Source organism: Augochlora pura, chromosome 10, assembly GCF_028453695.1.
Source record: "Augochlora pura isolate Apur16 chromosome 10, APUR_v2.2.1, whole genome shotgun sequence".
In the NCBI taxonomy this organism is placed as follows: domain Eukaryota; kingdom Metazoa; phylum Arthropoda; class Insecta; order Hymenoptera; family Halictidae; genus Augochlora; species Augochlora pura.
The window spans coordinates 17,310,169-17,337,886 of NC_135781.1; the positions used below are offsets into that span (position 1 = coordinate 17,310,169).

The 27,718-nt window shown below is 34.8% G+C and overlaps 1 protein-coding gene across 3 annotated transcripts; it reads right to left on the reverse strand.

The window, feature by feature from the left end:
• Positions 1-3,264: 3,264 nt before the first annotated feature.
• Positions 3,265-27,622, reverse strand: Drat (Death resistor Adh domain containing target). 3 transcript variants are annotated; one of them, XM_078191647.1, is made up of 3 exons: positions 27,459-27,622; positions 7,064-7,789; positions 3,265-5,292 (listed from the first exon to the last, which is right to left on the reverse strand). In XM_078191647.1, the coding sequence occupies exons 2-3, from the start codon at positions 7,777-7,779 to the stop codon at positions 4,857-4,859; spliced, it is 1,152 nt and encodes a 383-aa protein (XP_078047773.1). In that variant the 5' UTR covers positions 7,780-7,789; positions 27,459-27,622; the 3' UTR covers positions 3,265-4,856. The 3 variants fall into 3 exon arrangements, with proteins under 3 accessions (XP_078047773.1, XP_078047771.1, XP_078047772.1); XM_078191645.1 differs by lacking the exon at positions 27,459-27,622 and adding an exon at positions 8,622-9,000; XM_078191646.1 differs by lacking the exon at positions 27,459-27,622 and adding an exon at positions 8,622-8,998 and having other exon boundaries at positions 3,265-5,274.
• Positions 27,623-27,718: the final 96 nt, after the last annotated feature.

Consider the following 27,718-nt stretch of genomic DNA (forward strand, 5'->3'; position numbering starts at 1 on the left):
TTACAATTCTAAATTCATATACAATTTAGCGAATTAATCTGAAAACACATATTTTCCACTTCGTCCAATGATCTTTTGTCATCTTACTTGCAATTTAATAATTTTGCGCTCTTAGAAATTTTGGTTCTTACCAACAAAAATGAACCAAATGCAATTTAAGGTCATCATTTGTGAAAATTTTATCATTCAAAGAGTTTTGTAACCTTCTAAGTAAATGGTAGTCAAATAGTGCTTACCAGGTCAAGGCTGTATAGGGAATGTGACATTAGTTTCTAACGAAGCTCGAATAGCTTCCCACGAAATGTTAAAGATGTGTGAAGCTTTGAATTTCTCACTACAATACTGAAATTACTTTCTTGCCAATCCAATACTGTAACGAAGCAAAAGGAGAATAAGACAAAAGCTATTGACCATTGTTGAAGTCGATTCTGGACCGATCGATAATCGACTGGACCGCGACCGAAGCTTCGCGAAACATCGAGTACGCGGCAGACTCCTTCGTTACCAAATTGTTATTAACGGTCCATGGCAAGCAACGAGGTAATATTAGAAGAATCTCGGTTAGATCGTGGCTACACCTGTGAGAGAGTACGAGGAAAGAAGCCACGGCCACTCACAGGGAAGGGAGAGGACGGCCAAGAAGGCCGGCCGTCCAACGAGAGAGGAACAGGGTAACTTCCTGGCCGTCTGTAGAAATCTGCGTAGGTTCTTCAGTTACCATGTCTATTGGAGAAGACGGCCATGAAGTTGTTTCATTTGATCAAAGTTGCTTTCGTTGCTCGCCATAGATGTTAGCAAGGAAATTGATACAAAGTTAAACCTGTAACTCCCTGTCAACCACTAATCAGAATATATCTCCTTTTGCCTCAGAAATCCTTATATCCTGCATCCAGAATTCATTTCACAAACAACGACACCCATACCCCTTACAATACTATACATATATTTCTGATGCAAATATTTTATAAATGAAAAAATCCTTTACATTTAGAAATTAGAAGTTTCTATTGAAGATGTTAACACCTGTACTGCGGTTACCGTGTATTTAAACTCTATATTTAAACCGTTATTTATTTGCTCATTTTTCTCCCATCAAATAATATAAATTACTATTACATTAGGAACAACAATAAGAGTAATAGATCTATAAGAAGCATCTATATAGTTGTGAAAAATATCTAACGTCTGAGGATTAATAATCCAAAATTAGAAGTTTGATTTTCTATAGTATGGCATACTATTATTTTGATTTTCGCGCATGCGAAATTCAACCAGAATTAGAAATACTTTAGAGTGAGGCAGCTTAGAGTGACCTTGGGATCATTGCTTGGGACTGTGTGGGACATCTGCAACCTGTGTGGCCACTGTAGGAAGAGTTTCCGCAATTTTTACCGTTACAGTCTTTTCCTTCACTGTCTGTGAAATAAATAAATGAATTTCGATGTTCCTAAATACTATAAACATGTTTCATTCATTCCCTATTTTATGACTTTCACTCTCGACCATTCTGCCGGCGTACCATTCTGGCTTTCATCTAAAAATATTTACACGTGTTGCAGTTTGGAAGTGCTGTTTTTCGTCAGGGCACCTCAGATTTCTTTAAAACATAGTCTACGTTGCTGTGACGATTGACATAGTCTGCGTGAAGATCTTCGTGCACAGCTTCAGTTTTGTTCCAGATTTCATCCCTGCAACTTCGCCGTTTTTTTAAATGTACGCGCCGCGACAACAGTACAAAGATAATTTGGGTGTTTGTGCAATGCTTCCATGGAGGCATAATTCGTGATCAGTGTGGAATATCAGTGCAGTGAAAATGAACGTTAGTGGAATCTGTGCCCTTCTACATGCGTAGATTACGATTTCTGAATTACAAGTTTTGGTTTACAACATTTACAACTGAATGAGTGAGATTTTCATTAATAATATTTGTGAAATTTTTGAAATGAATAGAAAATTTCTAAAATTCTTTTTCGTTACTTCGAACGCAGCTGAAAGCCTGAGCACAGCCCTCTCTTCCCGTCGCACCCCGGAGTGAGGTAGGCATCAGCTGGCTGGTTCGCGCGCGTGGTACAGGTTGAATCACGCGTGCGCGCCCCTCTCATTCGCCAGTGTTTTTTCATTAACAACTCGTTAACAAAGCCGCGGATTGCATTTCAGCAAAGGAAAGGGTTACTTGAAATGGCATCAGGAACCCCTCCTTTCCCGGAGTATGTATAATTTTGGTACACCCCGCATATTGTAGATATACTAAATTCCAAAAAACAACCACAACACATTCAAAAACAACATAGTAATTCTAGCTTCACACGATGACCTCTCCAAAGCTACTAAAAACCTGCAAGAACACTTAGACGACGTAGCTAACTAGCTTAAAAACTGGAAAATACAAAGAAAATGAAACTAAATCGGTTCACATAATCTTTACCTTACGCTGAAAAACATGTCCGTCACTGAAGGTAAAGGACACAATAATTCCACAAAAAGAATCAGTAAAATATCTTGACATGACTCCAGACGGGAGTCTAACATGGAAGAAACACGTCCAAGCAAAACATGCTCAGCTCAGTATAATGGTGAAACAACTATGGTGGCTAATAGGAAAACATTCTAAATTAACAATAGAAAAGAAACTACTCATATACAAGATAGATAGAAGAAACATAGAAATTTTACAAAGATTCCAGTCAAAAACTCTGCACAACATATGCAGTGCTCCATGATATATCTCCAATGGCATAATGCACAATAACCTAGCAAACAAGAAATATCAAACTTCAGCAAACGCCACATACAACAGTTATCGCAACAGTGCGGAAATATAAATGTAGTTCACACTGACAGTAGCAATTTTAGATTAAAAAGATATAACCCCTTAAACTTAAGTAACAGATTCACCATATAAATCTAACACTATTCTAAACATAACCATGATTGCACATAAAAATATTGTAATACAATGTATTATCTGATGTATCATATATGTTATTTCACATGTCACAGTAATTACCAACAAATTTACTCATAATTGGAATTGAGAAAGAACTGATTGTAAATACTACTCTAAAATAAAAAATATATATGTGTATATTTGCTGGGGCCCATATTTTCCAGACATCTTGTATATGAAGTCAAATTTACAGTTTAGGGCTCTCTTGTAGGCACCCCTAACTGAAAAAAGAACTAAATTTTTCATGAGATGCTACGTCCGTGTTATATTTGGTCTCATCGATTAACACAGTTCTTAACAAATAAGTACTTCCCAAATGACTTGATGGTATATATTTGATTGAATTCACGAGAATAAAAAGTCCGAAATGCAAAGGATATTGCGAGGTGTGTGCAACGAAATACACGTTTTTTTTTAGTTTTAATAGAAAACATATCTGCTGTATTATCACCGTAATATAATACAATCACTGTCGCAATTAACAATCGACAGAATAACGATGGCGATGTGTATCTATATCGCTAAATTATCGCTTAGAATTACGATCGAGAAGTTACGAATGAACACTAAAAAATAGAGAGGTACGTTTAAATAAAGAAAACAGTCTTTCGAGGTACAGCGACATAACAACACCGATCAGTATGCGGTCAATTAACTCGCATTTATAATTATAGCACGCGACATTCCATTAACTTATCATTAACTAGCGCAATGGTGTCCAATGAATACTGTTATCTAACGATGGTACACAAAAATGCCCTCCGCCGTAAGTGCATACTTTGCGAGAAGTTTATCGCAATCACATGAAGCAATCCTTTATAAATAGATTAAATTCAGAATTGGTTAATTTCTTTCAACCATAAGTCACAAGCTCCTACGATCAGTCCGCCTCTTTCCCCTTTCTTTTTGAGTTCCGTAAATATTACTACTACACACAAGTTGCATAGAGGAGACAAACTAAGGAGTACGTAACGGGGAAAACCCACATATAGCTCGCGAGTTGCCAGTTATCCTAGAATAAATGAACACTACCAAAACACGACCGCGAATTATAATCTAAAGCAGTGTTCTTCGCAGTTTCATTTGAGAAAATTGTGGATATGATGTTTGCTCCCATAGAATTTTGGGAGAAGATAGTTCCCTCTTTCTCCGTTAAAATCGAATTCAAATATACGAATATCTACGCCCGTTTAAACGCGGTCTAATTACAGACTCTTCAGCATCTTCAGACTGCTGTTCCACTTTTACGAAAGAATGAACGATAGTAACTAGTATACAATTGACGTCGAATATTTAATGTTACGATTATTTTTCAGCCTGATGCAACCTTCGATTTCTATTTTCGCGTTATCAAATCTACTGAAGAGGCATACGGATCACTTAACCGACGGTTCTGTCCAACGATTAAACAATTAACGCAAAAGCTAGGCAGAGGTGTCTAACGGATCTCGTGGGTTATTATCAAGAAAGTTGAGTTCACAAGGAAAACTATAATTCGACTCAACAAATTTGTATGCTCTATCAACATCAGCGAGTTTGGAATCAATGCAAATGCATTTTCTACGAGATTTGTAGACAACATAATACCGCCGTGGTTTCCATAATCATCAGCAATCCTTAAACGATCCGGACAAATCGTATTGTCGTACTTAACTTTCGTACGGAACTTTTCTCATCGGTGATCAACTACGTTCCTCCGGTTACATAAATCAAATGCTCCATTACTTTGACCGGCCGAGAGAGCCGTCGAAGTATCTCTCCCTAACTAGAAACATCACGAGATGGCCGTCACTCTGAAAATCTCAAACCTAATGATGCGAACTATCTGCTTTGCCGATCTCGTTTCTCTTATTCGAAGATTTCGCGCCGATGTGCAAGGCGCACAATCTTACTCTTCTAAACTGGCCTTTTAATCGGCCGGATAGAAGCGTAGAATTGCACGACCTTGGATCTCCGAGTGACACAGCTTCAGGACCACGTCGAGGACCTCTTCGGCTGGATAGACAGTGTGCGGTGGTGGCTCAATTTCGCCGGAAGCCACCAACTTTACCAGTTCCTGCAGCTGTTCCAAGGTGCCTGGCTCCACCGATTTGATGCTTAGTTGCCACTCTTCGGCGCGTCTGCTAAATTTAGGCAGCAGTCGATCAGCGACCTCCTTGATCACGAACACCACGCCAGCCTTGCTGAGACATTGCATACTGCGGTGCAGACTTCGAGAGGTCGTGCCGAAATCGATAACTACATCCACGTGGCCCCCGCACGCGTCCATTGTTCGCTCGATCAGCTGTTTCTCGTACAGGTCCTCACTCCACTGAACCACGTTTACTCTGTATTCAAAAAGGAGACTGTAGGTGAATAACTCGAATGACCTGATCGGTGGACGCTGATGCATTGGGCATTCGATGAGCTAGCTAAACTACTTTATGGTGTGCCTTGTGAAACATTCTGAAGTGTTTGGAACAATTAGATAGTGTTGATTAAGTATTTATGTTGACTAAGTGGAAGAAAATCTATTCAGAGGAGAAGCTGCTTGTTTTGGCGGTACTGCTTTATCTATAAGAAACTGTAAGAAGTAGACCCATGAAAACGATTAATATCTGCCTGATTGGAGTCTACATGGACCTCAATACAGCCTCGTATTTTGCAATTAGTTTTCTCACCTTCTGAAGCTAGATATCTGTCCGTTACAAAACAATATTTGTCTAGAATATAAGTTGTAATTATAATACTTTTGTTTCATTTTCCTGAGCAGTGTCATCGTCATATACAATCTATAAAGTAGTCTACACTTTACGTCTATACTTCGATTATTCATTATAGAGGAATTGAACGGTTTATTGGAGAATAAAAATATAATAATTGATTTTTTTACGCGTCAGTGTTCAAACAGTTCAGTTATTTTCCTTTTTCCATATATCGTAACAAAATCAAACAATTCATTTCTAAAACAAAAAATTTATAAAATATATTATGAAAGTTTAATCAAATATCGTAGGTCATCTATGACGCGCCGACTACGTCAAGCAAAATCAGAAAAGTTAAAGTAATTCCTCTACAACTTGACCTATCCCGACTGACGACACATTCTACCCTCTCCACTCTATTAGAAAATTATTACCACCTACACGCAACTTCTATGTTCTGAATTCATTTAACTAGTGCTGGAAGTTAACGGTGCAACACTAATGCAATTAAAACATGAAGATGCATATTCGAAAAATTAATACATAACAGAAAAAGAGAATAACGTGACATACAAACATTATTATTATTTTTATCAAACTAAGCGATATTTAAGTACGCCGCATGTTGCGTAAATAATGGAACTCAAAAAAGAATTAGTAAATAAATCTTTACGTAACATTTATCGTGGTCAAGATGTGTCAAGTGTTCGAATTGACACGATAACTTTATCATTCATTTAGTCATACGATCGATCTTGTGGAATTACGAAAGTGTCATCGATGGTAAAGATATCTCGGACAGGGAATGTTAATTTTTAGATCAAAGATCAACGAGTGGACCTCGTTACTCATACTTGGACACGCAAGATGCAGCTGCTACTCTACGAAAAGCGACAGAACTCGTAAACAGACCTAAATAGTTTTAATTTGAAATCTAGTTTATTTTTCATACCTACAGTGGCTGCGAAATACGTGCATTATAAAAACAGAATAACTTTTCAAAAACTGGATCGAATGACTAGAATTTTTTTGAGCTGCTAGAAAGACTAGTTTATTAGAGAATATCTAAAAAAGGCTTTGCAGAAATTGCAACGGATTAGAATATGACAAATATACATTATAAAATTGTGTTTTTAATGTGTTTTATAGATTTTTTATATTTGTGACAAAAATTAGTAAATCAAATACAATACTACAAAAAGAAATGTCACCCCAAGCAACTGCAATTTTAGAAAATTTTTAATAAACTAGGTAAAAATAAAATTTGCTACCCCTATTCAGCTCTGTTTGAAAATTTCCACTTACAAAAACTATATAAAGTACTAGGTACTGTAATAATTCCAGTGTACTGTCGCTTTCCAGTACTATCGACAAACACTGATTATCCTACCTACAAAACATCGATATACAGCAACTCTTTAAAGAAACTCACCGTTGGAACTCTTGAGCCATGGTGAGTCCATCGTCCTTCAGCGAGGCGATAGTGATGATGACTCTGTCTTTCATGTTGCTGAAATAATACGCCGCGATTCTAAGAGCCCATAGAGCCAACCCACCCGTGCCGACGATTAGGATCTTGCAGACGCTGTTCTCGCCCCTCTGCTTGAGCAACGCCTGGACATGTTCATGGGCGGCAAAGACGGTGTTCATGGCCAATAGAGCTCCAGCAGGGAGCATTGCTGCTACGCTCAAGCTCACGTTGTCTGGTATCTTGATCAGATACTTAAGGTCATGAACTACGAGGTACTCAACGTACCCGTTCGGTATTCCTTCGTAAGGGTAGAGGATTACTCGATCTCCGACGACGAACTCGCAATTCTCGGGCACCTTCGAGCCCAAAGATTCAATCACGCCTGCGACCTCGTAGCCGGGGAACAGGGCAGCGTCCCGGAACCCATGGTGTGGCAAGGACACGGGAAAGTCCCCCTCGACCGAGACTTCTGTGGCCAAACTGCTGCCACTAGAGACGGAGGTCAAGCTCCCGAGGCTAGGCGAACGACGAGGATGGTAGCAAGCACCTGCACACATCACCCGGATTCGAGCTCCCTGTGCTGGAACATCCGGAACGGGGACGTCGAAACTGAATACCCAATCGCGGCCCGCGACGTTTGGGCTCTCGATCGACACCTGTCTGCACAGCTTGTTCATCTTCTCCTCCCTGAAATAGGAGAAGATACTTTCAGACCTTGATTTAGGCGACTTGGCTAGGTATTTTCATCTCTTAGAAACGAGAGGTGATATAGTGTTATAGAATTTGAGTACAGGCTTCCAAAAAAAGAGATACAATTTCAATGCAATACAGATACAACAAAGAGATACAAATTAAATACAATTTCTGAGATGCATTAGGTATCAGATCGTATTCGAAATCGTGTCAGTTTTCTGAGACGATATTTTTGTAAAAGATCAGATATTGTCAGCTATTAATTTATATTAGACACGTACCACTATTGCCACAAAATAACGATTTGTCAGGGAAATATTTGATATTGTAAAAAGTATATTTTTAGTAACAAAGATACTGTTATACTAAAGCACTATTCTGATCAGTGCGTTAAAAACTTCATATAACGAGCGGAAGATGGCTATTAACTGCAGCGTACTCGTTACTCCTCGATCGTTTTAGCAATCAGCTGTTACTTTCTTCCCCTTAACATGACTTATAGAATGTAATGATGGAGCAAGAAGCGGAAAGACGTCAAAAAGTTAAAAACAGTTAAGAAACGAATTCAGTGGAGATTAAAACAAATCGCGGAAACATCACTATTTATAGAACTACGCATTGTTCACTATGAATTGTAAGATAAGAGATCCAAAGAGATAAGTCATCCAAATAATTCTTTCCTAGATATTGGAGCACTTCAGTTGCTCAAGATATACAAAATCAGAAAGGGTCGAAACCGATGTCATCGAATATTCGATATAATCATTATCAGAACATCACAAGTCACGAACATGCAAAATCAATGAAAAAGTCGTCGCATGCGTACCCTCTACAAGGTTCACAGGGTGTATGAGTGATTGGAGCCAGCGGTTCCAATTTTGCAGGCATAGTAGACTAACTTCTCTTCTACTATAGTCGCTATAGTAGCTATATTCTTCCTCTTGTAGATCGTTCCTACCCGAAACGCGAACGCAATTTCGGTTTGGTTCGTTCGACACTGTTACTCGATTCTGACACGATTCTAAATCAAGATTCTACGACTGTTTACTATAAACTCGAGCGGTTCAAGCAAAGCTCTGTTGACAGCTAATCTCTGAACACTTAAACCACACACAAAATAGATTTCAAGCGTACGCTTGAGACGCACTGGCTAAACGCGGCGATTCTCCTCGACATTTATACTCCCGCGAGCTTTCCCAGAGTGGCTGACTCCGTGTTAGTCACGGCAGCTGGAAGCGGGCCACGATGGAGGGGATAGAAGAAACAGAACGTGTGAGGCAGGTATATACGAACATTCACGAGCCACGTGCAACTGCTGTTTTTCTCCTATACCGACGCCCTCACATTCGCCCAGTGCGTCGTGATACACGCATGAATGAGGCGCACATAGGCCGTGCTGTCTGTTTGTCATTTCTCTTACTCGCTCTCCTAGTATCTGTTATCTCTTTTGCAGCGATGACGAATCTCGTGATCTGGAGGGATGTTTCCCGAAGTTAAGCGTTTCAAAACTAACCTTCGTGCACGCTGTGTCCAATGTTTATTACAGGAAAGATTGATCAGAAATGCTGCTGGTTTCGAAAATCAAATTTTTCAAGAAAGAGAAGAATTTTCTCAACTTTAACACTAGGTTCACGAAGAACTAGAAGTATTTTATCTTACTTAATAAAAGTGACATTTAATATGTTTATTCAGATTTTTACCGATTTTTCTGAAGATATTATTAAATAAATTCCTTATAAATGTTTCATTGCATCTGTAATAATCGTAAATTACCAGATTTAGAACGCGTCATCTTGATTCAATTGTAACTCGGGTCTAATTATAACTCGTTATAAGTTTGTAACCCCGCAGTGATTTATCATGTTTTTAAATCTAATTTCATGTTTCGTCACAACGTGATACATAAAAGTATACATAAAATTGTTTCGCTGCTTCTTCTTCGTCATCGAAAAGATTGTGTATTGCGGTTTTTAACTCTTACTATATATCAGAGTTTGAACTCTTCAAACGTCAGTGTAAATTAAATTTTCTTTTGGATTATGAATCCGTGTTAAGAGATTAATATTTGCTGGTTTCGAGTTACACAAGATTACTTATACAAGAGATTCGGGTTATACAGCGTTAAATTATTTTTACTAAAAAGTGTGCGAAATGTATATCAGAATTTAATATTATCATCAAACACGTAGGAAACTTACAGATTTTCATATTTACAATATTTTCTACGCGGAGCTTCTACAAGGTTTTCCGCTTTCGTTTTCAATACTCCAGTTTTGCCAAGCAAAATTTCAAGATAGAAATTAAAATCTATTTTAATAAAATATATTTTATATACAATTTTAAAAATCTCGATACTTTTCTACACACAGCGGTTAAACAAATTATTGAGAGTATTTTTCCAAGTAAACCTATCGTTAACAATTGAAGATAGAAACGTAAAAGGTTATTTCGGTATGGGACTCCGTCAAACTTCTTTGTTTCTCGTGTACTATTTACCAACAAAGAGCTTATAGCACACCATTTTCCTATAATCATCTTATCTTCGTGAATAATTGGAGGTTAAACCTTGATCTTTCTAAATGACAATACACGTATGAGATAAATGATAATCGCACTACTCAATTTCTACGATATAAAAATAGCCAAGCATATGAATCATTTGTATAGCTGGATATTGCTAAAGTAATTATTTATTTTATCACATTTGTCCATATAATTCAACGTTGTAAAACGTTTAATGTTTAACGTAAAAGTAAATTATGCATTTCAGGTTCATTTAACCCTATACCGTACCTAATATTCTAATTTACACATTTGAAATTATATTGTGTTCTACGGTCAAAATAATTAGATGAGAGATTATTTTATGCAGAAATTTATTAAGAATCAGATAGAAATAGTTTTATTGATTATTCTTACAATTTATTTTTTATGATTGTTTTTTTCTTAAATTAAACTTAAAATTCCACTCCTGCTCGATAAATTTGAATGTCCGTTTCCTATCCTAGTAGAATTCCTTGCAATGGGAGCCGCAAATTGTTAAATAGGTAGAAAAATGTATGTGTAAATAACCACAGTCTTGTAACAATAATAAATTATCTAGAATATTTGATCGTCGTTATGTCATCTAGTAACATAAATTAGATATTGATTCTCTTTGCTTTCTTGGAGAAAACCTAAAACAAATCTATCATCGTCAAATATGTAATATTTTTAATTTTTACAATTTATCATTTCGAATACACACAGTATAAATCATTGAAACATAACTTATCTACAGTTATAGAAAAAATACAAAGGCATATTTGTTCCGTATTTTAAAGGTTCTTTAAACGAACTCAACAATAACATAAATGACATATGGTCTCTACAATTTACATCGTCGAACTGCAGTGTCAATCGATAGTAAATTAACTATGTACCAACTTTTATCGTTTTAAGCTTCATTATCGATTGATGTCTTTGTTGTTGCCTTCGTTTTTGGCGGCTCGGAAGAATATGCACTGGCGACTAAGGGAACGGTGAATATACTGCAGCACGTTAATTTTTGTACCGTGAAGGTAACGTTAAACATAGGTGGCACTTAACTTAATAGCCACTTGATCGATCGTCGGTTTTATTCTTAAAGCAGAAATCGTCGAGTCGAGAGATTAATAGTTGACATTATAGGTTGTTATTTATATATGTTTATCATTTCAATCATATTCTTTGCTAATGAATATGAAATAGATTAAGTAATCAGCAATCGGACCGTTCAATTTTCCTTGTTCGAGATAAGCAATGTTTTGATGACTATTTGTAGTACACAAACTACTCTCTTCATTCTCAACACTTGAGCTTATCATCTTCCAGCTCTCCATATTATTGTTATCTTGCTTCAAGGACTAGATACTGAAAACTCACGAGCTCTATCTTATTATCTGAGACCCGTTATATCGAAAGGTTTAAAAAAATTAATAATTATTGTTACGTGACCATGCATTCAGTTGCAAATGAATGCAGAAACGATGGTAATTAATGGCGGAAACCTGCAAACCCAACTTTTCATGTCCTGTGACTTGCACATCATTTTCATTCACGGTTGCTTCAATTTAGTTGAAACGGTTATAACATTATCGGTAAACAACGAATACATAGTTAAATTTTATTATTATATAAAACACAAAAGTAAGAAGAAAATGTAACCTATTTACATTTATTATTTATCAGTTATTTTAAAAATATTTAGATAGACTGTTGTTATTAATTTCAATGTCGTGAGACTGTAATAATTAATCTCTTTTAATATATTAGAAAGTCATTAAGACAACGTTAATAAACAGTTGTCAATTATTTGTCTATGTAATTTCTCTCAAAACTTCTCATTTTCTTTACCAACTATTCGGTAACTCAGTGAATATCGAAGCACCATGTGTCGCTCGGACACGTATACAAATCTACGCAGATGCACCCATGGGGATAGCCAGTTCATTGTTTTGATGCAAGTAGTGCGTACTCGCATGCATGCTTATTTACTTCTGATAAACCAATGATATCATTCTTATCAATAAAGGACCACACGCATTGCTCTTATCAAACGTTCAAAAACATCGAGGTTTATAATACTACGAATATTTCTAAAATTGACAGACGTTACAAACTTTTTTAATGTCTTTTAAATAGGGCACCATTATCGGCACCAATAAGATCGATGACGATACACTCAACGTTATCTGTTGGAGACCTGCCAGGAAAATCAGTGGTATGGAAACATGAAAACATGTTTACGCGGGAGAAATTGTCTCGATTAGAAATAGTTAAAAAGAATTGTTCAACGAGTCAATTACGCGTAAATAGAACGTATTATAGTCGCTATAGTTAGCAACTAATGTCCTTGACACGGAACTATGCATGTAAGCGCTCGCCAGCCATCTGGTATCATTTAAACATCATCAAAAATGTAGGTTACATATTCAACACGAAAAAAATGATCTTATTTAATCAGTCATTTTTACGGGAACACAATCGATCGTTGATTTCGTCGTGTCCTCACTTACAATTCCATAGCTTGAGTGCTTGACCGAATCTCCAATTAAATATAACAGTTATTTTCCATGGTCTTATTATTAGCTGAACAACGAAAGTTAATTTTTCAGTTGGATTTAACCCCTTAACCTACAATGACGGGCAGAGCCCGCGTACGATGGTCGGACCAAACGTAAATATTACGGGCATAGCCCGATCAGCGTGTTACACAAGTCGTGCGAATTACCCGAACGCTGCGCGAGCTAGTATACGATTTCGGCCCAACATCTTCGAATCTAAATCGTAGGTTAAGGGGTTAATAACCATATTATTTGTAACAATGAACCTATCACTATTTAGAAGATTGTAGGTGTTTCTGTATTAACTTTTTGTAATAATTCCAATCATTCTCATTAATAAAATCTTTTATTCTCTCCATTGTTTTAAATTTCACTTAACCTGTATTGTGAACAATATTTATTTTAAATAGTGCTTAATAAAACAGAGAACATTAATATGGTTGGATCGGTTAACACGCAACAAAAGTCACTGATGATTCTGTCAGTGGCTTGATCAAGAAGTTAATGAAAAGACCATAGATTGCAAACGACTGTCTATTTAAGTAGTTAAGTAGTTTAATTACGCTCAGCGCACAACGATTCAGAATTGAATATTAGCTGGTACTCTTATTACATTCTTATAATCTAAATTTATAATCTTTAACCTGTTTGTATTCATAAGCGATAGACATTTGGCAAACTGTTTAGCAAATGAACAGCCAGATCCGGACAGTTATGTGGCGGCATTCGAAGATAACGTTGACGCCTACATATCCTCTCTTACCTAACCAATTCGTCTATTAGCGTTCATCTATAGCATTCCTTCGGCGCGTATCGTTGTTCGCATAAAATTCGCAATTACGATGAACACACGGAACAGGCCGTTACATACAGTTCGCCTGGATCCCGGAAACGGTTCTCTCGCACAACACTGAAATAACTGTTAACGAGATGCTGCAGCGCAGGTGCCAAGGGAAATTGTTTCTAGCGACGTCCTTGAGCAGCTTGCACAATGCACAAAGCTCGCATTTTCTTCGAATGGCTTTGTCACGCAACCGAGACGACCGGTAAGCCTGGACTTTATCAGACGTTTTGTAACTGTAGCGTCAAGTGAACCGGAGATGTTCCTGTCAATGATTCTTGGGAGGTCTTAAATAACAAATCAAATCATATACTTTACCTCAATTGGTATCATATCATTAATAAAGGAAAAATAACGTTGCTCTGTGTAAAATATTCAAAACGTACTGCGCAATATTGAAATACATCGATCGAACAATAGATTATAAAATCAAACTGACATTAAGAATAATTGTAGCTACTTTTTCTCTCAGACTCGACAAAAATTGGACACTCTTCTATTTTATCAATCGGGATAGATTTATCACAAGTAGACCAAAAATTTGTTATGTACTTGCCGTCCAACTTGTTTACGTTCTTTTTTTGAGATCGTTAATATATTTTATGAATGAAAATGTTCTCTATTTCAACTTATAGCGAGTGAAAAAATAGATTCGAATACGCCTATAATATAACCTTCAAATTACCTTGATTATAGAAAATTCTGTGCAATAATAAAATAATGTGAGGATTGTATGTAAACTATCATCTATCGTACACTATCTTACTAATGTTCAAAGTGAGGTCCATCAATTGCGATAGAATTTGTGGTACGAATAATCACATACTGTGATGGTCTTTCAATTGTCTCTGTTAGCGTAATAGCACAGATAGATTGGAAGCTAGATTGATCTCGATAAACTTCTTTTTTCAACTGTCGTCAAAGGAAGCAGTCTAGTGGTCTTAGGTCAAGAGATCGAGCTAACTATATTGTAAGTCCATTACGACCAATCCAACAACTTCGAACCTAGGCAGTCATCATGCTGGTGCCACATAGTAGTATGCAATACCTCAAACGCTCGAGGCTCATTTTGGCAGTATGTAGTTCAGCGTGATCTTCACCTTGTAATAAAGTTCTTTGTAAAACTCTGTTTGTGCCTTATTCCGTTTGAAAACTCTAACCGTCCAGCGGGGAAGACTGTAGAGTCTCGAGAGATCCTTTTCCTTCTTCTCACGACATAACAGTAGAACAAACCCTCGCAATGCAGCGACTGGGTTAACCATGACTCAGAATATTTAATTCGTCCTCTTAATTACACAATTTACAGTGATTAATCGGAGTAATATTATTTTTCTTTAACAAGGTTCATTTAAATTTCTACAATCTTCTTCAATTTCTAAAATTTTACAAGCCTAGCTCTCTGATTTTTTGCTGCGAGATCTTGGCTGTGTGTGGTCTCGCATTGTCGTGATGTAAAATAACACCTTTCTTATTCTCTATTGCGGGACCTTTTTGTGTGAATTGTTCACAATAGGTGGTAGCATTAATTCTATTTTCATGTTTTAGCAGTTCAAAATACACACAGTACCACGTAATTCCTACGAATAATCGGTTTTGGAATCGCTTTAGAGATTTCATTTAGCAATAACGATTGCGGTTTCCTTTTCGTATTATGGCACATAACTTATTTTTCATCATCTGTAACTCCATTCAGGAAGGGTTCTATTTCAAGTCTAACCTCATTATTTTGTCTTCCGCAGGAAGAATATGCAGAATCTACCTTCCGTATCATCAAGTCGTTCCAATTTTTTTAAATGTTCTTACACAGTGGGCCATGATAATCCAAAAAATTCGACAACCTCTCCAATCATTAAATATAGATCTTCTTCAATTACGGTTCTTAGATATTCCATCCTTAAGGATAATTATTAATTATTGTATATGTGTAAGTAATGTAATCTTACAAAAATTAAATCGTGATTGGTCTTATGTTAATCAGAAAAGCAATTGCATTGCAAAAAATGAAAAATAAAAAAAATTATCCTTCATTCGCTGTTCTTTTCAACGTTTAGAAAACGTCTACTTATCTCCTGAGAAATTTCAGCTTTGAACGGCTTTGAAGCATGCTACTATCATGACCGAACCTGACATGTAAGTGTGTTTAATTTTACTCTTACTCAGTACTTTATGTAAAAACTCATTCGAAACTCGATCGATTCTTTAATCAAACACGAATCCAAACACAACAGAAAAACTAGTGGGTTGACAAAAGGTATATTAAAAAATATTTTTTGAAAAATTAACGAATAATTCTGATATTTGTAATAAATATCGTCTATTGTATAATCTTGAATGTAGTTCATCGTCTGAAGGTTAAAGAGTTTAGATCTGTTTGGTAATATATTCTATGTGTAAATCTTCAGAAAAGAAACTAATTTCCCTAATACTTCGCTTAACCGCAAAAAGGAAATGCAACAGACAGCATTATGAAAACAGCCTTGGTCTCAAAGAAAGGACAGTAAGCTCAGCACACGCTTTGCGGCTCTTGAGGAAATCTTTATTATTATTCACTGTGAAGAAAAATTCACCGTTATTTCATTCTCATCCATCATTTTAATTCCACGGCGGTCTATTTATTGATCTTGCAAACGCATGATAAAGACATCTTATTTTCATCATTTAGAAAAGAAAATTATCGACCTACATAGACATCCGCCATTATTTCCGATTAGACTTAGTTATTGTTCCTCGTCTGCGAATTTTCCATGAATATACTGTTGCATAATATTTTATAATTAACCTATCGAACTAACTAATTTACGCATAGGTCGACTGGATAGGTGAAATCATTGCAAGTAACGTAATTATCTGGTCAATAAATAAAACCGCGACAATGAACCGCCCTATTAATCAACAGTATTAATTGATGAATAAAGTGTAACAGAACATTTCTAACTATCGGATTAACGTCATTGTGCCTGGTATCATTGCAAAATACTCCATTTCTGAATTCGTAATCAATAATTGCCGAAAACATTATTGCATTCCACAACTGAGAAATGTTCTTCAATTTGTTTTTGAAATTTTTTGATTGCAATCACGAATCTCTTCTTAATCAAAATCACACTCCATTTCGTCAACGAGTTGCGATTGAAGATCACTGTGATTAGAAGGATTAATTTGAAAAAAGATACGAGTTTAATTTCTTTTATGAGAACCGCCTTCCAAATATAAATGTACCGTGTCAATACTCGAAATTTAATTGATTGTTACGCAGACATTATTTAATTTCCCATTGAAATAACTGCGCGACAGCCGAAAAGCGTAGTGCCTAACAATCCGCACTGAAAATTAAAAATACGCTTATCTGTCTTTCACCGTTAGAGCGCGCGACACTCATCGCATTCTTTAAAGGGAACTTGGTGAAAAATCTTGTGCAACGATCGCAGGTAATTTTACTGTACGCTGTCACTTTACTCGACCACTGTATCTGTTATATGATCGACATCTCGAATATAAAAGAGTCTATAACATCTTTCCGATAGGAACAATCATACAGTATTAACTCAGTCGTTAAAATTAGAAACTAAAGATACGAATTCACCAAAGCAATTAATAATAATTATTATTATTAATGCTCGAGGGATATTTAATGATTAAAAAATTAATAATGATATTTATATATATCTAAATATATAGCAAACTAGAAATTAAATGTACCAAATAGCAATTTGTACTTTTTTAATGAAAAACTCCTAGAATCGATTACAGAATTTCTAGAATCGATATACCACCTACCTATTAATTACACAAAAAATATTGCAAGTTTAAATTTATAAATACTGCCTTTGGTTAATTCTTCTACTATCTACACATTTTTGTATTTCATTTATTTTCATAATAAATTCATAAAATTCACAATATAATAATAATACTCGTACATGTCATAAATATGTACACGGGACTAAATAGAGAGGTATTAATAAGTTCTCAGGCAAAATATCAATTTCTTTATAAATAAATTTTAATACAACTAAACAAACAGTGTAAATTTTGTTGTTTTCATTCTGGAACTACGATTACAAATATAAACTGTTTAATCAGATAAATAAAATATATAAATACTCTTAAAACAAAATAGTTAACACAAGCATTTAAATATTTCGATATAGTGAATTAACTAAAGCGTGGAGAGTAATCCGTTAATCTGACGGGTTTGTCCCGAAAATTGCAATTGTAGTTCACAGTATGACGGGATCGAAAACCGGTAACCCGTAAGAATTTATATAACCGTGAACCAGAAGAAACTGAAAATAACGATTCGAGGTAAAAATATCGAGCTTATGTGCATTATAAACGAACAAACGAGTATGCGGCGCGAACGCGACGGATTTTCAAAGAACAAAGAGATCCTCGTGACGCATTCGACGCTAGTCCAGACAAAGGAATTTTTTTTACACGATTTATCATACTGCGAAGCACAGAAGAGACTCCTGCCGCAACCACGCCTCAAAAATAACTTCAATCTACGATCTCATCGATAAACGATGAAGAAAAATAGGAATGATACCTGCTTGCTTCGTACACGACAGTAAGCATTCATGCTCTTTATAGCGATATCTCGGTTTGATTTCTGTATACCTCTTTCCGACAGTTTCTATCTACTTTTAAGAGTTCTATTATTGTAAACATGTTTGTGCTTACGTTTGCTTAAAGGCAAATTGGAGTTTTTGCACATTCTTGTAAATTATGCCACGAATAATTTTTTGTTTTGTTTATGAATTTTGCCACTCGTACTAATGCTCGGTTGCTTAACAACACGCGCCATATAATCTGCTGTCGACTTCTAAATTTGCTCCTCGCATTCGCACGCTTTTGCGATACACACGCATAAATCAATCCGACTGAGAGAAAACAAACCGTGGTATACATAGTACTTTGCTCTGCTATAAAGAATTCATGCGAACTGGACCTCGTATTTTCATAAGAACGTTCAAATTGTAACGTGCTCCTAGTGAGCATTTAATCGTGCGCTCTCAAAAAGAAAACAGAGTAGCTACGGCAATTTTAAAGAGTATTAGTAAGTAAGAATTGTTGTTAAACATAAAACAATAACTATATTGAAATGTGAAATAAACATATTAATGCAGCACATTTTCACAAAAGTGAAACTGTATTTGAGCCGCCCAGTGCACACATCGATTAACTCCACTTTTTGAAAAATCTTAAATTTAAGTGTCAAAGCACTTGGTATAGTCATAACTTTTTATATTTATAATAACTTTCCTGAATAATAAAGATTAACACCATTAAACGGCAACATTTTTTTTTTCTTTTTTTTTTTGGCTATTTTTTCATGTTAATTTTATACATTAAATTATACGTTAAATGAAAGCTATATCTGTATTTATTCATTCTACATTATATATGTGAATCTATGTTATCTATGTAAGCTTTCCCTATAAATTCGATCATAGAGGCAAATACTCGTATTTTTAAATTACTTCAATGAGAACCGTGAATCAGAATTACAAACAAATTATAGATAGTGAAGTCTTCACTGAAATTCAGTAAGAAAACATGAGTGTGCATTAGACGGATACACAAGTGATACTTCTTTTGGATCGACTTCGCATATTCTAAAAATTGATCATCTATGGTTGTACTGTTTGTATTATCATCATGAAACTGTACATGTATGCACAGCATATCAATGAAATGTGAGTAATATGCATGTCTAACCGGAAGTATATAGAGAATGTTTACATATAGAGAACTTAACCAGACCTAGACACATTTGAGATGATATTCTTTGAAATATTATCTTAAATAACAAGTTATTTTATTTTATAATTATTTCCATGGCTGTGACAACACAACTTAAAATATTATTTTGTACAACATGTTACTTTATTATATAATTATTTGAAATAATTGTAAAATTATTCTTGAAAACTATATGATGATCTATAATAATTATAAACTTTGCGTCCCGTTTATCCTAGTATTTTCATTGATATTTCTACAAGAGAAAAGATCTGACTTTGTCAAATGATTATCCGATGTAACATTTTTCTGAAAAATAACACTTCTCTTTCATTTTATTCAAAACAAATTGTAATGATTTCTTAAAATAAAATCTTTTCGTTGCATATTATGTCAAGAATTATATCTTTATAAAGAGATCTTCTTACTGGGTATTATTTTGAGGATTATTTCATTCGTTATATTTAAAAGAAAAATATTACGAATTAATCATTATTTAAAATTGCAATTATTTCAACTGGGCGGATATTATTTTAATTTTCAAATAAGACATTGAAAATAACAGTTCAAAATAAATTATTTCAAATAATATCTGTCTAGATCTGAATCTACCTAACAACATGTAGGACGTAGACTTTATGTCTATATTAACAATAACTTAATGATTCTGAACACTGCAAGTCCCGTTTTAGTGAAGTAAGTGCGATATATGTACTTGTGACGCGTACGATCTCCTGAAATGGAAGTATTATGTGTATTAATAAAAATTAATAACATTTATTTTCTAGTCACCGTAGGAGAGGTAGAATAAAAAAGGAAGTATTCCGTTATTACGGTTTTCAGGAAAAGTGGAAATAGCAATTTACAGCGAGATATGAATGATTCTCATTGGAAAAGAGGGAAAATGATGCTTTTGCCATGAAATTGATGTACATAAATAGCAAGGTACGAGTTGGTGTGACTGCATCGGTGAAATACGATGGTGGGGAAGTCGGTCGATGCCGTGGAACCGTGGCACGCTGGAATCACGTGCACATCAGCAGGCATCCGCGTGTTCAAGTCGCTCCGCTCCGCTCGACACACTCTCGCTGCTTACGAGTACAATGCCCGTCGTGTTTCGGTAACGGGCCATTTTACCCCTGACAGCTACCGGTTAGTTTCAAAAATTTCATCGACAGAATCATTATCCTATTCTAGATGAAACATCCGTTATCGCCTACACAATGCTTCGAATTATTTGACTGAAGACAAATCAAATTTCATACCGAACGCTGATATAATAAATCAAAAGTTTTATTTATCGCAATTGTGTCATTTAACACTATATTTACGAGAACCGTCAAAATTATTAGTAATATTCAGATCATAACGATGCATTTATGAGGAATTTAGTACATAAATTTGTTACTTCAAACAAATATTGCGATAAAAATCGGTACGAATCGGAATAAATATATCATTGTTATTTTTATAAAGTAATATAAAATAGTTGCTTTTAGTATTTCGTCAATTTAGTATAAAAGAAATTACCTTTCAGTCAGTTGAATGCTATCAGACGACTTTTACGTCATTTGCTTCTCGTTGATGCTTACGTTAAATCAGGCGTATTGGTTTAAACGACATTTTCATTATCGTTTCGAAAATAGATCAAAACTAATTTTATGCTTGAAAAATCATACCTATTTCCGTATATGATGATAAAGGAATGCAATTTCCTCCTCGATACCATCTTAGCAGGTAATTTTTGACTAGTTTTTCTGTTCAAGTTTGTACACTGCTTGATACAAATGACAAGTTTTAAGCCTCAATTCAATTTTTGAAATTGAAGTATTGCAACTGATTAACGTCAATTCTTAGCAATCTGTGATACACTATGTGCAATATTGATAAATAACGATGAGTCAACGATAAAGTCATCGGGATTTTTTGGGATTTTGTTAAAATATGTTATTACTGAAATTCTGAAACTTTGTAGATATTACTTTCAACTTTTGTTTAACGACAAACGTACAAGATTATTTATTTAATCAAATAAATGTTTATCGTTGTTAATCCTATTAGATACATTTGGATAAAAAAAAAACAGAGGTCAGGTATCTCGTCTATCATGTAATTACTCATTTTTTGTCTGCATTGTAAATTCATTTCTTTTGCTAATTGGTTTCAGTCGAGAAAGTACTTTTAACTGAAATAAATCTCAGCTGCAAACACACAACAATTCTCTCCTGTTTTTGATTTATTGTGCACTGTATCGTAAAAGAAGTGACATACCAATTAGACTCATCGTCAATAATTTGATACGATGATAATGAACTGGAAGACAAATTGACGATAATAGACTATTGGTCACCTGTGAAGGCATAACTATATCGTGACGCATAATACCTTTGCACAAAATTGTTTTTTGCAAGTTTATTGAAAGAATTAATTTCCTGCGATAGCGATTCTGTTCTATTTAACATGCACATATTAAAATTTTCCTATGAAAATTGTTGTTAAGTTTAGTGGTTTTCGGATTCATTTCTGGATAATATGGTTATTATTCATTTTTAAAGACAGAATATTTATTTTTAAAGAGAGAACATTTATTTTTCATATTACCGTCATTGAATTGATGTATATAGAATTATCGATCGTAGATATATAATATTTTCTTAGTTTATAATAGAGACATGTTTAATATTACTACAACCAGCCCTGAAAGTATTTTATTTCAAATGAAAATAAGAGATAATAATCTGAAAAAATTCATTTCGAACCGTTATTTTAAATGCTGTTAATAATAGCAATTTCAAATAATAAATTGTTTTATTGCTTTATTTCAATGAGACAAAAGAAATCATTCTCAAAAAGTCATGCAAGAAAATTTTATTTACACCAATTTGTTCTAAAGAAAACTTTCTATTTACAAAAATACAATCTTTGAAATGATATCCAATAAAAAAATTTTTCTTTAATGAATCTTTTCAACAATTTGCTTTAAGCGAAATCCTTTACTTAGGCCCATCAACTATTGTAATTATAAAACAAAGCTTAATCAAAATAATATTTGAAATAATTTAATTTCAAACGTCTAGATGCAATAAATATTCCAAGACAAGAAAGTATTATTATATTTGTCACTATGAACTATAAAACATAAAACGATTCAAAATGATAAATTGTTTACTCTTTTTAAGGTTTGACATGTGTTTAATTTTTTCAAAGGCCAATAATCCTGAAATAAAGTGTTGAGAAATACAATTTGATCACATTGAAAATACTTCAAATAGAATCGGGGAAGTGTGTGAAATAAACATCGATTATTTAAACTTCCCCAACCGAAACGACAGTATCACATGCGCTGAACTGCCTTATCCACAAAATTAAGTGTGCCCAGGAATCACCTGTCGCGAAACTATTAATAAAATAATGATTCCATTTCTTCCCCTGAGATATTCGTATTTGTGTTCACTTCCGTCAATATTTGAGTACTCTTACCGAGATATTAAATAACTCAGGTTTGGGAAAACGAATGGTATTCAAGATCAACGTTTGCATCCGCTCAATTAATATATCTCAATTAATGAACAGAAGTTGTAACGATGGTCCTAAATAACGTGACTATGTAAATAGGAACTGGTAACGATTTTGTCAAGATATACATATAACTATTGAGACCGGAGATGTTATTTAACGATTGCGTATCCTCGTTAGCATGTTTCGTTTTATTTTGCATGCATTTACTGATTTCTGTGTTCGAGAAAATGCCACTATCCGCGTACTTTAATTAAATCAATGTATTCGTACTGAAGCTTACAAGATAATTGTATACACATTGCATGCTTATGCAACCGGCGCCTGTGCAAAATGTTCACCTTTTAAGGTCACACAAGTACTTTAATTGTATGTACCAAAATGAAATAGAAACCAAAATAAAATATTCACCTTTATTTCGCGTTACTAGTAAGTAATTACGAATCTTCGATAACTATGACAATTCAATCAAGTTAGAAATATGAGTCATACTAATGAGACTTATTCCTTGTATTTTATTTACATAAAAGTTTCCATTAGAAACAAAAGGAAGAAATCTAATATTGTGGTGTAATTCAGAGAGTAAAAGTAATTTTAACTTGAATTAAAAATCAATTCATTCGATGATAAAAAGTCATTGGCAGCAACATCTAAGGATCAAGGAAACGCAAATACCAAATATTACGTAAACCGTTAAGATTCGTTTCACTTTTCAAATGAACGACTTGTTACAGAGTGTTCAGGTTCATGGAGCCAGTTTAGCTGGTTTCCACACAAAACAACGCATCGCTTCTCTCGACGGTCTAATGACATTAGGTTGCCTATTGCATCAGTCTTTGTTTTCTTGACTAGTTATAGACAATGTATAAAGTGCATGCACGAGTGATAATCGATCGCGTATTAAAAACCTTCCATAACTATTAACCCTTTGCACTCGGCACGATTCTGGACGCTGGCTAGCCGCTACTCGGCGGTATTTTGCGGCGGAAACGTCCATTTACAAACCCTCATATGATTATGAAGACAGAGAAAAATAAATAGATGAATAAATCAAGTAAATAGGGAAAATAACATATTACCTACAAAAGCGTTGTTTAATTGCAACCCATTGTGAATCATGAGTGACCAAGTGTGAAAATAACCTTGACCTTGTCGGGATCGATTCCGACCAGCGAGAACATCATCAAGAACTCTATTGACGCGTGAGTCTTCGATGTCATTTCTGTTTTCCGTATTTCTATTCGGATGGTGTTCAATGGAAATATATAAGACGAAAATTTTTTGAAACTTTCACAATCGATTCTAGGTTTGAATTTATTAAAGATAGAAAGCTGTGAAATACGTACATAGAAAAACAAATTGTAGACCTAAAATCGCTATTTAATTTAATAACATTATGAATGATCTAAGCATACATACATATACATATATTAGTGTTAACACTAAACCTACCATGCGCAGTCAAATGACCGTTTTTGAAATTTCGTTTAGAATTTCTCGTATACAACGTTACTGTATCATCATGTAGCTTATTAACTTTTCCTATAACATACATACAACCCATTTTTCAATATTCACAATTTTCTTCATTGCTTACTTTCTCAAAAAAATATATAGCTTGTCTAGTCTACCACGAGCGGTCATTTGACCATTTGAAAAATTCATGTTATTTACGACTATATTCTTCGATAAGCGCACTCCTAAAATTGTTTTACGAGTCTACAACGTAATTGTGGATCTACAGTGTAGAAAAACGCGCGATTGGAACAAATGCATAGCGTTCTTCATACGACAATACTGTAAGCGATCTCTGAGATAGTCGCTGGTCAGGCGGCGTACTGTTTATGTCTCGGAGATAAGAGGTCTATCTTTGGGAGAGGTCTATCTCTTTCTCTTTTTCGAAGAGAAGCAGCCCACCTAATTTCTCACTTTGTGTCTTCTACAATACGGTCTTGCGATCCGAATAGAGAGCATCAAAATTTCACAGTGTGTTATAGAAATTATTACGTGGTATAAATAAGTGATAGTTTCGACAAAGTCAACAGAGCTAACAATATTTTGTGATATGATTTACAATTTTTTTTATTTCTGGTCTCAATGTTTTTGCCCCGTTTGATTTATGTTTTTATATTTTAGTTTTTACTTTTTTTACTTGGATTTTATATAAAGAAACGACGGGTGAAGAAATATTGAGGCAAGAATTTTTATTTTAATTGGCAGAAGAGCTTGAACCGAATATCAGAATGAGAGACAGCTAAGCAAAGAATGTTCATCAAAAACAATAATAAACACAGCTAAAGATTCTTCTGGACGGAAATCTTGTCAAATAAGATATTGTAAAGTCAATAGGACTAACAAAATTTGTATAAAATGTAAAAAATACGTATGTGGAAAATGTGCAATACAAAATGCTGTAATTTGTAAAAAATGTGATGAAAATGCATAAGGTAAATAAAACTTTCTAAATAGAAAAGCGGGGAGCGAGTTTTTATCGTAGCACCAGAAAAATATTTTGTTTACTATCCAATTGGCTAAAATCTCTTTCTATATTAAGATACATACATATGTTTTTTTTTTTAAGTGGTCATTTGACCGCTCATGGTAGGATTAGGTATACATGAAATGTCGGTAGGTTTAGTATTAAATTGAAGGTTTATATTGAAGCAAATCACGTAAAAATACTTCACGTTTGTCGAATTTACCGGCTAAGGAAAGGGTATTGTTTATTGAAATGGGATAGATGCATCAACCCATCGAAAGTGGTCGACCGCGTTCCCCAACGTTAATCAGTCGACGACCTAGCATAACACTAGAAAGTTACAACGAGGTTTCGAACTAATCTGTTAGCTAGAAATAATTGATAGCGGATTAAATGAATTAAATAAAAACCTAAAGACGTGTGCCCAACAAATTGATTTATGTGATTACGATTCACAGTTCCTTTTTACGACCACACACATCATGAAATATTCTTCCCCAGTTCCGTTCTAAACTCGTTCAAATTTCTGCGAAAATGGTTGATACATTGAATACAGCGTAAATCATTCATTGTTTGCGTGAATTTCGAGGGTTAGAGACGTGAAGAATCTATTTCTACAAGAAACTTCGTTGTTTCCAACAGAACACGAAAATGCTGGTAATTAGTTTTTAGTTTAGAAAATATTATTCTAGTATGGTTATAAACTCAGCGTTATATGGTATCCATGACGGCACGAATAAAAACGAAAGAATCTCACAGAAATCAGTCACGCATAGTATATTATAATATTATAACGCTTATGAGAGCTTACATTGTGATACATTATTTTTCTTATAGTTGAGGTTTACAGTATAAGTCTACGTTGTTAGTCAATACTGAAAATTTACTTGTCTGTTCTGTTTAGGATCAGATAAAATGAATCAGCATTTATTGCGTTCGCACGCAATAAGCAATTCGGCCAAATGGAAACTTCTTATGGTGCAAAAAATGTCACTGTCATGAAGCGGTGTCGCGATATAACAATGGGAACACGTGCACCGAGACAAACAACAGATTTATTAAGCCATCTGAAATGGATGACGTCCATGGAGTTTAACAAGGAGTTTAACATGGAGTTTATGATTACATATGTATATTATTAATTATGTAATTTTGTTACATGTGACATTAGTTGCGAAGATGAATTCGAAATAGACCGTGTCTCTGTAAATTTAAATTTTCGTTAACGCAACACATGATGCAGTCATTTTATTTTCGCGATTATTGCGGTCAAATTAAAATTCACTGGATATTATAGGAGGCATGGTTGCACTCAAACATCATCAATTTTTCTGAACGTCAGTTAACTCTGTACGCGATGACGAAAGAAGCAAACTGGCTACGGTGCAAGCTCTATTTTTGTTTGCACTGTTACCGGTCGATGAGAGAAATTTTCATGAAATCATCATTGTGTTTGACAACTGGTATGTTAGTAATGATACATTGGTAGTCTATACGTGGGCGCTACTACCGCAGCAGTACATACTGCGTTCCGAATCAGCTGTTCGCAGGAAGTCATGCAGGTGCATTGTGTTGCAACGTTGTTGACAGTGTCGGCTAATTTAAATGAATTTCATGCTCAGCTATCAATAATAACACGTTCAAGTTTTGCTAATTAATTTTAGTATCCTGTAGTTACAGTAATGGATCATTAATAAGATTTGATTTCTCAATTTCCATAGTTGTAATGAACTTTTCCTTTATGAAATTTAAATATTTTCTTACAATTTTCCATAGTTTACAATCATTTATAAGTATATGTTGTCTTCACATTATCGTACCAGATAAATTATAAATACATATGTAATCCTATAGAAATTAATTGTGCAATTCTATTGTTTTGCTTGGCGCAACGCCTACGCCGATATGCCCGACGAAAAAGGGCGATAGTATTTTTCAGAGACGAACGTAGGCTTGTAAGCAGATGTTACGAAGGACAAATCAAGGTTGGGTACTTACCTTACAGCGACGATGATTATCTCTAGTCACGGGCAACCGTGACAGCGGTTATGTTTGCGCGATACAATACTAATCAATTGGAACTTTTTCTAAAATGTTCAAACTCGTATCACGGATGATTGCACAGTAAGCTTTCGTAATATTCTGACAGATTTGCCTTTGCCGTTAAGGGTAGATTCGTGACCAGTGGGGGCGCTTTAAAGGGAACTGCTATCGCGCCGACGCGACATGAAAACTATAAGTTCAACGTCGAACTGCGG